Source organism: Sceloporus occidentalis, unplaced genomic scaffold (genome assembly GCF_023333645.1).
Source record: "Sceloporus occidentalis isolate IW3139 unplaced genomic scaffold, rSceOcc1.0.p SCAF_244, whole genome shotgun sequence".
Classification (NCBI taxonomy): domain Eukaryota; kingdom Metazoa; phylum Chordata; class Lepidosauria; order Squamata; family Phrynosomatidae; genus Sceloporus; species Sceloporus occidentalis.
Window position 1 is genome coordinate 1,119,733 of NW_028317224.1, and position 15,324 is coordinate 1,135,056.

General features: G+C 43.0%; 1 protein-coding gene and 1 pseudogene across 1 annotated transcript; both read left to right on the forward strand.

The window, feature by feature from the left end:
* The first annotated feature begins 562 nt into the window (after positions 1 to 562).
* Positions 563 to 3,021, forward strand: LOC149276243 (zona pellucida sperm-binding protein 3-like; annotated as a pseudogene).
* Positions 3,022 to 7,605: 4,584 nt separating this feature from the next.
* LOC149276244 (zona pellucida sperm-binding protein 3-like) lies at positions 7,606 to 11,404 on the forward strand. Its single transcript, XM_089503854.1, has 8 exons — positions 7,606 to 8,007; positions 9,369 to 9,487; positions 9,566 to 9,669; positions 9,741 to 9,918; positions 9,991 to 10,111; positions 10,189 to 10,280; positions 10,533 to 10,660; positions 11,187 to 11,404. The coding sequence occupies exons 1-8, from the start codon at positions 7,606 to 7,608 to the stop codon at positions 11,402 to 11,404; spliced, it is 1,362 nt and encodes a 453-aa protein (XP_089359980.1).
* The last annotated feature ends 3,920 nt before the right edge of the window (positions 11,405 to 15,324 follow it).

Consider the following 15,324-nt stretch of genomic DNA (forward strand, 5'->3'; position numbering starts at 1 on the left):
GCCAACATCCGTTAAATGGCATATGCCCATCAGGGAACATCCCATTCACAAACCCATTTGAGAATATCCCAATTTCTTAAAAGACTGCAGAGACTCAAGGTCTGCACATTGGCACCAACTTCAAGATTGGAAAAAATAAAAAATAATACAAAAAATCATTTTTGGATATCCCAGATTGAGCAAAGATAAAAAAAAAATCATCAAAACACTCATTTTCAGGCAAGGGTACTCAGAATTTGTGGCCCCCAAGGACTGGAGGTCTGTGCCCCTGGTCTAGATAACATCTATTTACACAATATTTTATTGGCAGAAGTATGTCAAGAAATAGTTCATATGGCTTCCTGATATGGATTTGCATTTGATGGTATATAAATATACTACTGATTGTTTAAAGCTGCTGGCTAAGCATAGTGAGAGTTGCATTTTTAGAGCAAATGGGGACTGCCTTTAACTAGCCCTGATATGGCAGTATCTTCTCTATATCCATCTCTTCTGTTTGCAAGGGTTGGGTTTAGAAAGCCCTCCTGGAGGTCATTACTTCATTATTTGGTGTGGTGATAGGATGGTGGTGTCTGTGAACAGGGATCTGTATAGAAATGGCAGGCTGGTGAAAGCTTCTGATCTGAGCCTCGGACCCAGGCTGTGTAAACCCAGCTTGGAGAGCACAGAGACTATAGTGATCTTCCAGTATGGGCTGCAGGAGTGTGGTAACGCCTTACAGGTAAGGCTAATGTTGGGTAGTGAGGCCCTAAACTAGCTGGGATGAGTTGGTGGGGCTGGAAGTATGCTAGACACTCAACCCCCAGAGACTTGCTATGACTTGGTAATCCAGACTTGTGTCAAGAGAAATCTTGATGTCTAAAGTGACTGCAGATAAGAACCATTTGGCTGATCTAGTCTGCCCAATCTGAGTGCTCTCCTTAGTCCTTGTCCTATATCTAGCTTAGCCTTATTCCTATCCCATGCTTGCTTAAATGCCTTCACTGTATTACCCACTAGTATTGATGCCAGATCCTGTGGCTCTACAGTGTACAGTTAAGACCTAGTATGCCTACTATTGTCCTTATTAACTAAAGTATAACTACTTGGTGTACTCGGCTTAGAATCACTCCCTATATAATCTTTTGGTGTCTCTGTACCAGCTGGTAGGTATAGCTATGCAGATTTTGTCCCTTTTGTATAGCAAGACCCAGTAGCCTTGCACTTTTTGTACTGGAAGTTGTGGGCAGGTAGGTTGCCAACCTGGCCCCAACCACTGGGGCAACGTGCAAATCTGGTTATGTAAGATCCACTGTGGTCCATCTGGACATATCTAGTGTTGTGCCCCTCCACAAATCTGTGTAGATGTTTTGTTGTGTCCACAGATGACCCCTGAATTCCTGGTCTATAGCACAAACTTGACCTACACCCCAACTCCCTCTGTGAACTCTCCTATCATCAGGACCAACTCTGCTGTGGTTCCCATCCAGTGCTACTACCCCAGGTGAGATTTCCTATCCCTTTATTTGACACACAGGACAAATGCAGAAACTGTTTTCATATGTAATATCTGTAGGCATGGCAATGTGAGCAGCAACGCCATCAAGCCAACATGGATGCCCTTCAGCGCCACCGTATCAGCAGAGGAACGTCTGTCTATCTCCTTGTGACTGATGGATGGTAACTTTCTGAAATAAGGGGAGGGAGTTGGCTCTGGAACATTGCTAATCTTCTGTTCTGTTGGCTGGGTGTTTCCTTAAGCCTGACCCAAGAACCTCTACAGTCTTTAAGCTGGGTGAAGTATTCCACATAGAGGCTTCTGTTGCTGTTGGGAACCACGTGCTGATGAGGATCTTCGTGGACAGCTGTGTGGCCACGTTATCCCCTGATGGCTCCTCCGGTCCCCGTTATGACATCATTGGTTTCTATGGGTAGGTCACACTACATGCCCAGGTGTTTCTATGGCTGCAGGTAAATCCATGTAACCCTGTTCTGCTCGGCAGGTGTTTGTTTGATGGCAGACAGGAGGATTCGTCTTCTGCCTTCAGATCCCGAGACGCCGTCCAGACACACTCCAGTTCATGGTAGATGCTTTCAGGTTTACTGGGACTGATACCTCTGTGGTGAGTATCTCTGGTAGTTTGATCTCCTGGGTCTATACGTTCTTTAGTTGTCTCTAGTGTTGTCCTTCTGGATCTATATCACCTGTAACCTGAGAGCTGCTGCAGAAAACCAGGTCCCAGACCAACTAAACAAGGCCTGTTCCTACAGCAAATCTACTAACAGGTGAGACGTGATCTTCTTTCTCTGGAAGGGGTAGAGGTTGTTAATCAAATATGTGGGTCTCCCCATGCCCTCTTGGTGACATACTCTTCAGAAAACATCCTTCCTCAAGCAATCTCCTCTTTCCACTTGAGAATGGACTAGAAACTTGTGTAAGGACATTTCTAGGTAGTGCTTAGTCAAGCCTTCTGCCAAGTTCCCACTGACTTATTGCATCTTTATTTGCTACCCACTGGTTGGCTTTTTCTCAATGGCTTTGTCATTGTGAGTTAATGTCTCCTCAGCTGGTCAGATCTTGAAGGCCCCAGTGATATCTGCAGATGTTGTGAGACTGGTAACTGTGCCAGCACAGTTCTACCAGGATCCCCATTCAGAAGACTTGGGAGACCTTGGAAAAGAGAAGCTGCATCTGGTGAGTGAACATGCTTTAGCTACCCCACTACCTCCTGTTAATGTCATTTTTTTGCTACAATAATGTTTGGAAAGAAATCAAATGGCAACTAAACATGAAGTCCCTGTTAGGATGTGAGCATTGGTCCAGTAAATGTAGGCGCACTGATTTAGGTTTGTCACATATTGGCAATGGTTAATACTGATGGTGCTCACACTTTGAAACTGGTTGCTTAAGTGTTTGGATTTGCTTGATCAGCTGGAGAATTATGAGCCTTTTTCTCTAAGGTGTTTCATCTTTGTCTAGATGACAAAGTAGCTCAGCAGGATTTAAACTTTAAATGCTTACAGCTGATGGGCATGAGTTAAATTGGAAAAACTGATCACTGCCTACTCATAAAAGTAGTCGGAACACCACTGGGTGGTCTGGTAGACTGCTTGATTTTGGAAAGACAGAATATATCTGCACTTTAACTACTTGGCAATTGTTTGAACCAGCTGACCAAAAATAACTATTCTTTTCACACAGGTCCACTTTGAGAGCAAGAACATGAACTGGCCACACTGGGTCCACTGCTGGTGGTTGGAGCAGATCATACTCTTGTGTTGACTCAAGAAGCTGTGCAGGTGGAGTTCTGGGTTTTGGTGGCTGTTGGGTCCCTGAGTCATTAGTTTTATGGTTGTTGTCGGGGAGTCCATAATTACAAAGCAATTGTCTGTGAAATCAGAGCCTGAATAAAATATGTTCTGCATGTTGTCTTATGCCTCATTTACTCTTGGTTATGGTTAAACATTGTGGTTTGCAGGCTTGCATTTAATGAGTCTCAGGCTACCATTCAGCTTGAATGTGGGGATACATGTTCGATTCCCACTGGTTACAAACTTTGACCCCCCCCCCCGCATCGCACAACTTGGTGTCTGGTTGCCCTATTGTGTGATTAAGCTCGCAAGTGCACCACTTATCCTTGGGCAGGTTGGAAAGACTGGAGCTCTGCCTTGTAATGCACCCAATATACCATGAGGAATTGTGCCTAACCAGCACAACCTCCATGGTCTCCTTACTTTGTGCCAATACTTTTGTGTGACATATCAGTTATGTTATAGTGCGGCTGCTGGGTCAGGCTTAAGGAAACACCCAGCCAAGATAATTCTGTCAACTATGTATTGGTGTGTCTTTCTGCATTAGTTCTGGTGTCTAGATAAACCTTTCTTACATCCTCTATTGGCTGTGTAGTACAGTCCACATGGACACCACATCTGCTCTACACAACATGGGGGGGGGGGTATTTAAGGGGAACACTCTATTCACTCAGGGGATGGTACCAGGTATCTTGATCTCTACCTGATCCTAGACCAGTATATACCCCTGCTCACTGAGATTGGCCCTTCATACCATATAGCAAAATTGGTTACTGAATGTTGGTCATTACCGAGCTTTTTCCATCAATTTCTGCTCCAAAACATGAACATCTGAGTTGCAAAGCCCTGGATTTATTCTACCAAAAAAATATTTACTATAAAATTTCCTCAAAATATGAGTCAGTGGTATGTTGACACACAATTGGATCTGTTCATTAAGGCAAGTGGTTAATCATGTTAAAGTTGTTTAATATTCATGCGCCCAACAATACAAAATTAGAGGGGATATTACATTGCTTAATTTTTTTAGTTTGAGTAGCAGTAAGAACAGGAGGGAATCGCAGGTCACCAGTTACATCTTGTGAACACAATTGCGTCTATTTAACAAAGTCGAATGGTCACTCACCTGAAGCTCACAACGTATTTTCAGAACCCTTGTATTTTTGCATAACTTTAATTTGAGTAGCGAGCAAAGCAGGTGGGAATCGCCAGCCATATTGCATTGTCTCTGGCAACTCGCAGATTAATGAATTGGTAATTCTACAGGTGATACTACAGATAGACTTCTCCTCCGTACCTGAGATAGGGCAGGACTCCAAAACATTTAAAAGTCCTCCCCTCTCTGAGTTTAGTTTTGTTTTGTGGTTTTTTTTTTGTTTGTTTTGTTTTTTCTCCTTCTCTCTCTCCTGCCCTATATCAGGTAGGGATGACTCGTCTCCTGTTTTTTTTTTCTCTTCGGCTCTAGGTGGAGCCGGTTCCCTGGGCTAATCCCCCCTTGGTGGGGGATGCCTTTTGCACTGTAGCCGGACGGCTGGTGCCAGCGCTGCCCATGCGCACTTACCTCTGTGAGCCGCTGTTGCGGCTCGGCAGGAGTTTAAGTTGGTGTCTGGATGCCGCAAGGCGGCTTGTACGCCGCAGTTCGGCATGTCAGAACTTCCAACGTGGCGTTCCATTAACTTCCGTCCGGGAGCATTACGCACGTTCGGAAATCAGTTTCAAGCCTCGTTTTCCGCCGATTTTGAATATTTTGGCACCAAACAACGCTGTTGCGGCTTACAGTCTGATTGATAGCTATTTAAACATGACTTATCTATGCATGTGGGGTATTTCTGTACTCAGGGGGTGTTAGTGAACACAAATCAAGACCTATTTTGTTTTTTCACACATCTACTCAGAAAAATAATCATGGAGAATTTTTTTTTGGTATTTTTTGTTAGACTAAATTTGGAAGGCGCCAGTGTGGAATCAGCTGCATGGGACGGGCCAATACACCCCTAACTAGATTTCCTGAGTCATCTAGTTTTAGGAAATATATAGTTTTAGGGGGTTAAAATGAAATATGGGACGTCTACGTGTCTCAGATCAGACCTGGACCCAACAAACTGATCTGTCAAAATTCCATGTTTAAAAACAGAAATGCGCATGTTTCAATTTTGAACCCGCAGTGCCAAAGAGACATTCCCTACCCATGTATATGGGGTACTCCTGTACTCGGGGGGGGGGCGTCGAGATACAAATCACAAGTTGTTTCAGTCATTTTATGCACCCAGGAAAAAAAAATACTGAAATACTGTGTTTGGATTGAATGGGTTTGTTAAAAATGAAAAAAATAAAATTTTACTACAATGTTTAGGGGCAGTTCTGGTTAATAGGGTCTTTAGGGTTAATTTAGGGTTAATTTAGGGGCAGTTATGGTTAATGGGGTGCTTAGGGTTAATTTAGGGGCAGTTATGGTTAATGGAGTGTTTAGGGTTAATTTAGGGGAAGTTATGGTTAATGGGGGGTTAATTTAATGCAGATGACTGAAAGTTAATTTAATTAGTTTAATAAAGTTAACTTAAGGTGCAGTTGGAGGTAAAGGGGGCAAACTAAGGGGAATGTAAATCCTGGGGGCAGTGAAGATTATTAATGTATTTATTTATAAAAGTATGGTGTCAGTGCTATTCTCTGAATGATTCGAATCTCTGTAAGATTTGGATTTTTGAATGATTTTAATCTTTGAATCATTCGAATCTTTGAATGACTCTGTGTCTTATGAGTCATCGTTCCTCTGTGAATGAATGAGCTGTAACCTGATCCCAGAGTCTGTGTCTGAGTGCTCTGCAGATGACTCGCTCTAGGATCAGGTTACAACTGCATGATTCCCAGACTGAACCGCTACAAATAAATCGAACAATTTGTTCATGATCCGGACATCACTAGTAAGGTGACAACAAAATGGCTCCTAAAATAACCCTCCATTAAGCCCTCCCCTGCCAAAAACTGCCGCCAAGACCTAGCCCTGTTCGGCACCCAGTCAAGGGCCCACTCTGGCCCATTCTGAGCCCCATGGGCTTCAATCTCTTAAAGTTTCTTGCAATGACCTCCTTGCTGAGAAGCTTAATTCCCAAATATTCTATGCGTTCATTCTTTGAAACAAAACATGGTTTAAAATGGAATTCTACCTGGGTTTATAAGTGGGTCTCCATAGCTTGTGACTTGTTTGTGTTCAATTTGTGGTATCGGATTTGACGGTATGATTCCAGCAGCTACATTACCTTGAGACATCAGGACATCATCTGCAAACATACTTAACTTTGACTCAGCCAATCCCTGTAGATCTCCTAGGCCAGGACATCCAATTAAGGAGACAGAGGACTTTAGAAATCATAAAGAAACTAGAAATAAAACCTGAACTTAAATCTTGAGCAGAAGGAAAGGTATACAACGCCAATATAGCTTTAACAAAACCTAATGGAAAGATATGCCTGATGTACCCCAATAAAGCCTATCATACCATATTGCTGACCAGCCCAGATAAAATGCTGCCCTGCAGTATGTGGGATGTATAGACTTATGGAAGAGGACCAATTAATCAGGTATACATCCTCCATACTGCAGGGCAGCATTTTATCTGGGATGGTCAGCAATATGTTAAAATTATACATGTCCAGGAAAACATGGCGGCAACTTCCAGCTCAGATAAGGTTACTGACAGGGTACTTGAATATGCATTGTTCTTTATTAGGGGTGTCAGGGACATTAAACTGTCCTTGTAAGGCCAACATCCGCTAAATGGCATATGCCCATTACGGAACATCCCATTCCAAACACATATGAGAATAAGTTCAATATTTAGTAATTTACTATTGCAAATTATTAATTTAATTTAGGTTTGATTTAATTTAACTCAGAATGTGTGGACTGCTGGTGGCCCCTCAGGGATTGGAGGTCTGCGTCCCTGGTCTAGATAACGTCCATTTACGCAATATTTTATTAGCAGAAGTATGTCAAGAAATAGTTCATATGGATTCCTGATTTGGATTGGCGTTTCATAGCATATAGATATACTACTGATTGTTTCAAGCTGCTGGCTAAGCATAGTGAGAGTTGCAGTTTTAGAGCAAATGGGGAGCTGCCTTTAACTAGCCCTGATATGGTAGTTTCTTCTCTATATCTGTCTCTTCTGTTTGCAAGGGTTGGGTTTAGAAAGCCCTCCTGAAGATCATTACTTCATTATTGGGTGTTAATTTGCTCAGGTGATGGAATAATCAGGTGCTGGGAGGGGTATATACAGGCCTGTTCTGTGCTCTCCCTCATTGTCTTGTGGGCAGAATGGGGCAGTGGGTTAGACTGAGTTGTCTGGTTCTGGTGGCCCTGCTCTCTGGGCCAGTGTTTGCTGTCTCCAGTCAGCAGGTCCTGGTCAGGAACCGGCGTCAGTGGGACTATTGGAGGAGCGGATCTCAGCCTTGGTCTGGTTGGGGGTCCAGTAGGTGGCATGGCGAGGTGGTCGGTCAGCCCAGGCAGCTGCAGGCCTCTGGAGAGCATCCTATCAGTGTGCGGTGTATGGAGGACAGGATGGAGGTGTCTGTGAACAGGGATCTGTATAGAAATGGGAGGCTGGTGAAAGCCTCTGATCTGAGCCTCGGACCCAGACTGTGTAAACCCAGCTCTGGGAGCACAGGGACTACAGTGATCTTCCAGTATGGGCTGCAGGAGTGCGGCAACACCTTACAGGTAAGGCTAGTGTTGGGTAGTGAGGCCCTAAACTAGCTGGGATGAGTTGGTGGGACTGGAAGTATGCAGGATGCTGTATCTACAGAGCCTTGCTATGACTTGGTAATCCAGCTTTGTGTCAAGATAAATTTTTTTTTTTTTTTTTCTGAAGTGACTCCAGATAAGAACCATTTGGCTGATCTAGTCTGCCCAACCTGCGTGCTCTCCTTGGCCTTATCCTGTATTTAGCTTATCCTTATTCCTATCCAATGCTTGCTTAAATGCCTTCATTGTATTGCGGTCAGATCCTGTGGTGCTTTAGTGTCCAGTTACGTGCCTAGTATGCCTGCTAATGTCCTTATTAACTAAAGTACTGTATAACTACTCGGTGTACTCTGCTTAGAATCACTCCCTACATAATAATTTTGTTGGTATAGCTATGCAGACTTTTTTTTTTTTTTTTGTATAGAAAGACCCAGTAGCGTTGCACAGCTGCTTGAATGTAGTAGCGTCCAGTTTCGGTACCTCTTTACAAAATAAAACAAGAGACACTTCTTTATTTTACAAGCTTTATTAAATGTCAGATATGGAATTATTTGTCCGCGGTGCGGACTTTAAATAACTTCAGCACCGCGACACTCAACCTTTATTAACATGTTACAAAGTGTCAAATATTATTACCACAACCAATTTGACACAATATATATAAATAACATAACCAATTGTAAACATTTTAATAACCAAATAAGTAACCTGCTGGTATGGGCGTGTCCACCTGTATCCCTGCAGAAACTGCCGGCGTCCCCTAGCGCGGCAGTCACATGACCTTACGATTCACAGAGGCGCATGCCCCTGGAGTGTCCTGCACTTACACCTCTGTGCACCACAAGTAACCGCACCTAGATGGTTAACTCCTGCGCCGTACCAGCTTAAAACCAGAGTACCCGGCAAAATGCCAAAATCAGGGGAGGGACGGGCGGGAAAATTTTCTTTAAAATGGTTGCCCCTATAGGCCACGACCCTTCCTTATATACCCCTAAGGGAGGGTAATTACCCCCTCCCTTCTGGCCCCTGCACGTGCCACTAACTTAACACTTTCAGTACCAAAATTTTCCTTAGTCATGCCTTAACCCCTTCAACAGGCCTGACCATGGGTACCTTGTCCGCACTAAATTCATGTGGCCCCTCCGTCCAATTTTTTTCCCTCCGGGGCTGTTCTGACTATGTACTGGAAGTTGTGGGCAGGTAGGTTGCAAACCTGGCCCCCAAACGCCCTCATGCAACATGTGCAAATCTGGGTATGTAAGACCCACTGTAGTATTTTTGACAGATCTGTGCCCTCCACAAATCTGATTAGATATGGGTTTTTTCGTTGTCCACAGATGACCCCTGAATTCCTGGTCTACAGCACAAACTTGACCTACAGCCCGACTCCTTCTTTGAACTCTCCTATCATCAGGACCAACTCTGCTGTAGTTCCCATCCAGTGCTACTACCCCAGGTGAGATATTGTATCCCCTTATTTGACGCACACAGGACAGAAATGCAGAAACTGGGTTTTCATATATAATATCTGTAGGCATGGAAATGTGAGCAGCAACGCAATCAAGCCAACATGGATGCCCTTCAGCTCCACCGTATCAGCAGAGGAACGTCTGTCTTTCTCCTTGCGACTGATGAATGGTAACTTTCTGACATGTGGGGAGGGAGTTGACTCTGGAACATTTCTAATCTTCTGTGTCCTCTCCTTAAAGAGGGCTGGACTGCCCCAAGAACCTCTACAGTCTTCAAGCTGGGTGAAGTGTTCCACATTGAGGCTTCTGTTGATGTTGGGAACCACGTGCCTATGAAGATCTTTGTTGACAGCTGTGTGGCTACGTTATCCCCTGATGGCTCCTCCGGTCCCCGTTATGACATCATTGATTTCTATGGGTAGGTCACACTACATGCCCAGGTGTTTCTATGGCTGCAGGTAAATACGTGTAACCCGGTTCTGCTTGGCAGGTGTTTGTTGGATGGCAGAGAGGAGGATTCATCCTCTGCCTTCAGATCCCCGAGACCCCGTCCAGACACGCTGCAATTCATGGTGGATGCTTTCCGGTTTACTGGGACTGATACCTCTGTGGTGAGTATCTCTGGTAGTTTGATCTCCTGGGTCTATACGTTCTTTAGTTGTCTCTACTGTTGTCCTTCTGGCTCTAGATCTACATCACCTGTAATCTGAGAGCTGCTGCAGAAAACCAAGCTCCCGATCAACAAAACAAGGCCTGTTCCTATAGAAAATCCACCAACAGGTGAGTGAAGTGATCTTGTAGAGGTTGTTGATCAAGCATGTGGGTCTCCCTGTACCACCCCCCCGGTAACACTCTTCAGAAAACATCCTTGCTCAAGCAATCTCCTCTTTCAACTTGAAAATGGGCTGTAAACTTGTTGAATTACATTTTTCAGTTGGTGCTTAGTGGCGCCCTCTACCAAGTTCCCACTGGTTGACTTCTATTCTCAATGGCTTTGTCATTGTGTGTTTAATGTCTCTTTTGTCTCCTCAGCTGGTCAGAACTTGAAGGATCCAGTGATATCTGCAGATGCTGTGTGACTGGCAACTGTGCGAGGACAGTTCTACCAGGATCCCAGTTCAGTAGATATGGGGGACATTGGAAAAGAGAAGCTGCATCTGGTGAGTGAACTTACCCCACCACCTCTGTTAATGTCATGTGTTTGCTACAATAACAACTAAACATGAAGTCCCTGTTGGGATGTAAGCACTAGGCCAGTAAATGTAGAAGCACTGGTTTAGGTTTGTCAAGTATTGGCAATGGTTAAAACCGATCCTCTTGCTACAGATGCGGTCTACAAACTGGGGCTTGACTGGCATCTATCCAGTACTTAGTTGCTAACATTTTGTAACTGGTTGCTTAAGTGTTTGGACTTGCTTAATCAATTACTTTGTTTTTAGCTGGAAGTTGAGCCTTTTTCTATTTAAGGTGCTTCATTAAAAAACAAAACACTAGATGACAAAGTAGCTCAGCAGAATTTAAAGTCTAAATGTTTACAGCTGGTGGTCAGGAATTAAATGGGGGGGGGGGGGGGGAAGCTAATCACTGACTGCTCTTTAAAGTGCGACGTTAAGTCAGACCACCACTGCTTCATGTTGGCTATGATTTGAACCAGCTGGCCAAAAATAACGTGTTCTTTTCACATAGGTGCCCTTTCAGAGCAAGAACATGAACTGGCCACACTGGGTCCACTGCTGGTGATTGGAGCAGATCGTACTCAAGCTCTTGCGTCGACTCAAGAAACTGTGCAGGTGGAGTTCTGGGTTTTGGTGGCAGTTGGCTCCCTCAGTCTCATTAGTCTCATGATTGTTGTTGGGAAGCTCATAATTGCAAAGCAATTGTCTGTGAAATCAGAGCCTGAATAAAACAATGTGCTGCATTGTTTCTTTTCTCTTTTTTTTTTGTTTGTTTTTTTTTACTTTTGGTTGTGTCAAGTCTCTGGTAATCACCTGAAGCTCCTGTTTTGTCTACCACTATTTGAATAGGTTATCATTTAGATGTGGGGATATCTTACTTACAATTTGTTCCACATATTGGTTAAACTTTGACCCACTCGGCCACAACTTGGTGTCTGCTTTCCCTATTGGGTGATTCGGCTCCCCGGCGTACCACTTATCCTTGGGCAGGTTGGAAAGGCTGGAGATCTCCCTTGGAATGCACCCAAATCTACCATGAGAAACTGCCTAACCAGCACAACCTCCATGGTCTCCTTACTTTGTGCTAATACTTTGGTATGACATCATACCAGTGCTCACCATGGTAAACAGTAAGTTATAGGGGGGCTGCTGGGTTAGTCCTAACTAATGTATTGGTGGGTCACCCTGCTTTATCTCTGGTGTCTAGATAAATCTTCTATTGGCTGTGTAGTACAGTCCACATGGATGCCACATCCTAGAGTAGCATATGCCCCTGCTCACTGGGCTTGGCCCTTTATACCACATAGTAAGACTGGTTACTGAATATCGGTTATCACCAAACCTTGTCCATCAATCTCTGCTCCAAAACAGGAACCATTTGAGTTGTAAAGACCTGGATATATTCTACCGAAAACCTTCAGTTTTTAACTTTGCTGAAGTCCAACGGTCAGTCACCTGAGGTGTCTACCCTGTTCTTTCACAGAGGTGGGGATCGCTTGGGATAATTTGTTCTGGTACTGTGGGTTTGGTTTCACTAACTTGATTTGGGCATGCCTGTGGTTCAGAACGTGGGGGAGGGGGAAAGAATCTTGGTATGCCCCTACAGTGGTCAATAGGTTAATGTGGCGGCATCTGGTATGTGTTGGTGCCAATGTCCATATGGTTAATATGTTTTAGAATTGGGGGGGTCATTGTTTATGAAGGGGAAATGTTATCACTGTAATTGTAAACTAACGACAACACTTTTTTTCTTGTAGTATATTGCAGGACAATGGCTCTTAACATTTTTCAGTGTTGCTGTTTAGCTGTGATTTTCTTTCTCATTTTGTGCTCCCACACATTATATATAGGTTTTTATTAATTTTTTAATTTTTTTTGGACAAAAAGGGCTTTCTTTAGACACCATTTTTATCATATCTAACCTACAAATATTTTGTTTTTTTTTTTCTGCATGTTATGGGTCAATAAGTACCAGTTTGCTATTTCAAAAATGATTTTTTTTTTTTTTTTAATTCCCCCCCCCCCCCCCCCCCCCCCCCCCCTGTGTTATTTCGGGTATCTTTGAGGCCAGCCAAAGATATTTAACCCATCAAACCATATATTTGTAAAAATGAGACACCCCAAGGTATTTCAAATACTGGTATCTTAACCCTTTCCATGCACTAACTTTACCACCAGCCTTTGTCAGACTTTATGGTAGCAATTTTTTTTTATTTTTTTTTTCTTTCACACACATACTTCAGGTATAAATTTATCGCTCCTGGTATATGTTCGTGTCAAGCACACCAATCTGTGTTCAACAACATCTCCTCAGCGCAGTGATAACCCCCCCCCCTGCATGGGTTTGGGTTATTTGGGAGGTAAAAGGCCGTCTTTGTGAGGCGTGTATTTTTTGCCATTTAGACATCTGGTCAGTCTGTGCCCACGTCCTATATTTGGGACATCTTTGAACCCGGCCAATTCAATTTACCCCATCAACTCATGCATTTCATACAACTAGACACCCTATGGGCATTTACAATGCCAATATTTTAACTCTTTCCATGCAGGAATTTATGTAAAGATAAAGAATTGTAGGACATGCTCATTAAAAACTTGGTTTTTTTTTGTTTTTTTTTTTGGTTTGTTTTGTTTTTTTTAAATTTAAAAAAAATTGTTCTTAATTATATTCAAATAAATGCTTCTTATTTGAATATAATTTAAAGAATCTGGAATCAAAATAAAACTTTTTTTTTTTTTTTTTACTATATTTGCTGTTCTCCATCAGGGCTGGTGCAAGTATTTTTGCCACCCTAGGCAAAACATAATTTTGCTGCCCCTGGCTCCACCCACACAAGACCCTCCCTTTGACACACCCACTTATACCCCACCTCTTTTAATGCTTGTTAGGTTGGGCTGCCCCCAACCGAGTCTCAGCAGACAGCAGCTCAGCATGAGCTTCCCTCCTCCCTCTCACCAACATCAATGCACAGGGCAGTAGCATAATTACAATAGGGGCGCCGCGCAAGCGTGCTGCCACTCCTCCCCATAGTGACTACGGGCTGTGCTTACTGAATGACCGCGGCCGGGTGCCTGCGCGGTGTCTGCCTCCCATCAAGTGACCGCAAGCCGCGGGCCTGCGCTTCTAATGAATGAACGCGGCCAGGGCCAGACTGGGAATGAAAAGCAGCCCTGGAAACATTTTTAGATTTATTGAGTGGAACAAAAGAGTGATCACACATTATTCTTCACGATGTTCTTGTCAGAAACTTTTATTTCTTTATTTATTCATATAAACAATTTTTTCATATTTAATAAAAGCTATGAAAAAAATTAGTTTGTTTTTATTTCCTTTTATTTGCCAACCTGCCCCCCCCAGTTATGCACATCTGTCCCCAGGCTTGCCACTCTGCCCCCAAAAATCCCTTATACCCCCTATATGCCACTCTGCCTCCCTGATAGGCCTTATACCTGCCTATATACCACTCTGCCCCATGATATGCCTTTTAACCTATATGCCCTTTGCCTATAGGTGGCGCCGGCCCTGAGTGTGTGTGTGTGTGTGTATATATATATAAATTGCTGACAGCAATCACACTCCTATCATGCCCAGGCAGTCAGTACATACTGGAACTTGGGCATGATAGGAGTGTGATTACAGCCTCCCTGTGCCATGCTACCGCCCCCTCCTTACACATCCATGCTATCACACACACACACACACTCATTCACAAACATTTAAATACTCATTCATTCCTGTAACCACACATACTTGCTCACACACCCTCCCCTGCACCCAGAGGTGTATCTACTGAAAATAGAGCCTATGGCAAGCACTGAAATCGTGCCCCTGTCCAAATATCTAAAAACCCATGTATTGGCTCCTGCTGCCTATATATATATACAATGTCAAAAAATTGCAGAGTATACTCAACTCCCCCCTTCTCTTATACCATCACTTGTTTTAAGTTGTAACCTCTATCATGTTGATTAGTATTGCTTCGGACCTGAAGAAGAGAGGATAACTCTCGAAAGCTTGTCTTTTAAATATTATGTTAGTCCAATAAAAAGGTATCTGCAATACTCTATTTTTTGACATTGTGTCTACTGGACTAATACGGCTTCACCCTTTTACATTATATATATATATATATATATATATATATATATATATATATATATATATATATATATAATGTTAGACCCTGCTGCTGATATCAGGTATAGATCAACACATTAACACACAAACCCAGCTTTGCATGTATAAATCAATTGAAATTCACTTGTGATCCCAGCACTGAAGGTATATATCAAATAAACAGAATCAGACATACAAATCTTGTATTTGCAGGTATACAATAATAATATATGAAACATAGCATTGCAGGTATAGATCAAATAAATATATGGAAACAGCTTTGCAGGTATTAATCAACTGAATATGACATAAAAACCCTGTACTTGCAGGTATACATAAATAATGTATGGAAACATAGCATAGCAGATATGGATCTACAGAATAACACAAAAAACAGCATTGCAAGTATAGATGAACTGGAATTCACATAAAAGCACGGCATTAAAGGTATATTTAAAACGCCCTAAATTACAGACATAGGTCACAGGTTGCACACCCCAAAGCTAGCCCTGGTGTCCACACTGCCCACATA

Excerpts from the sequence above, each read along its gene's own strand:
- LOC149276244 (XM_089503854.1), top strand. The coding sequence starts at position 7,606 with ATGGGGCAGTGGGTTAGACTGAGTTGTCTGGTTCTGGTGGCCCTGCTC. Across the intron at positions 10,281-10,532 it reads TATAGAAAATCCACCAACAG|CTGGTCAGAACTTGAAGGAT; the intron begins GTGAGTGAAGTG and ends TTGTCTCCTCAG. Across the intron at positions 10,661-11,186 it reads GAAAAGAGAAGCTGCATCTG|GTGCCCTTTCAGAGCAAGAA; the intron begins GTGAGTGAACTT and ends CTTTTCACATAG.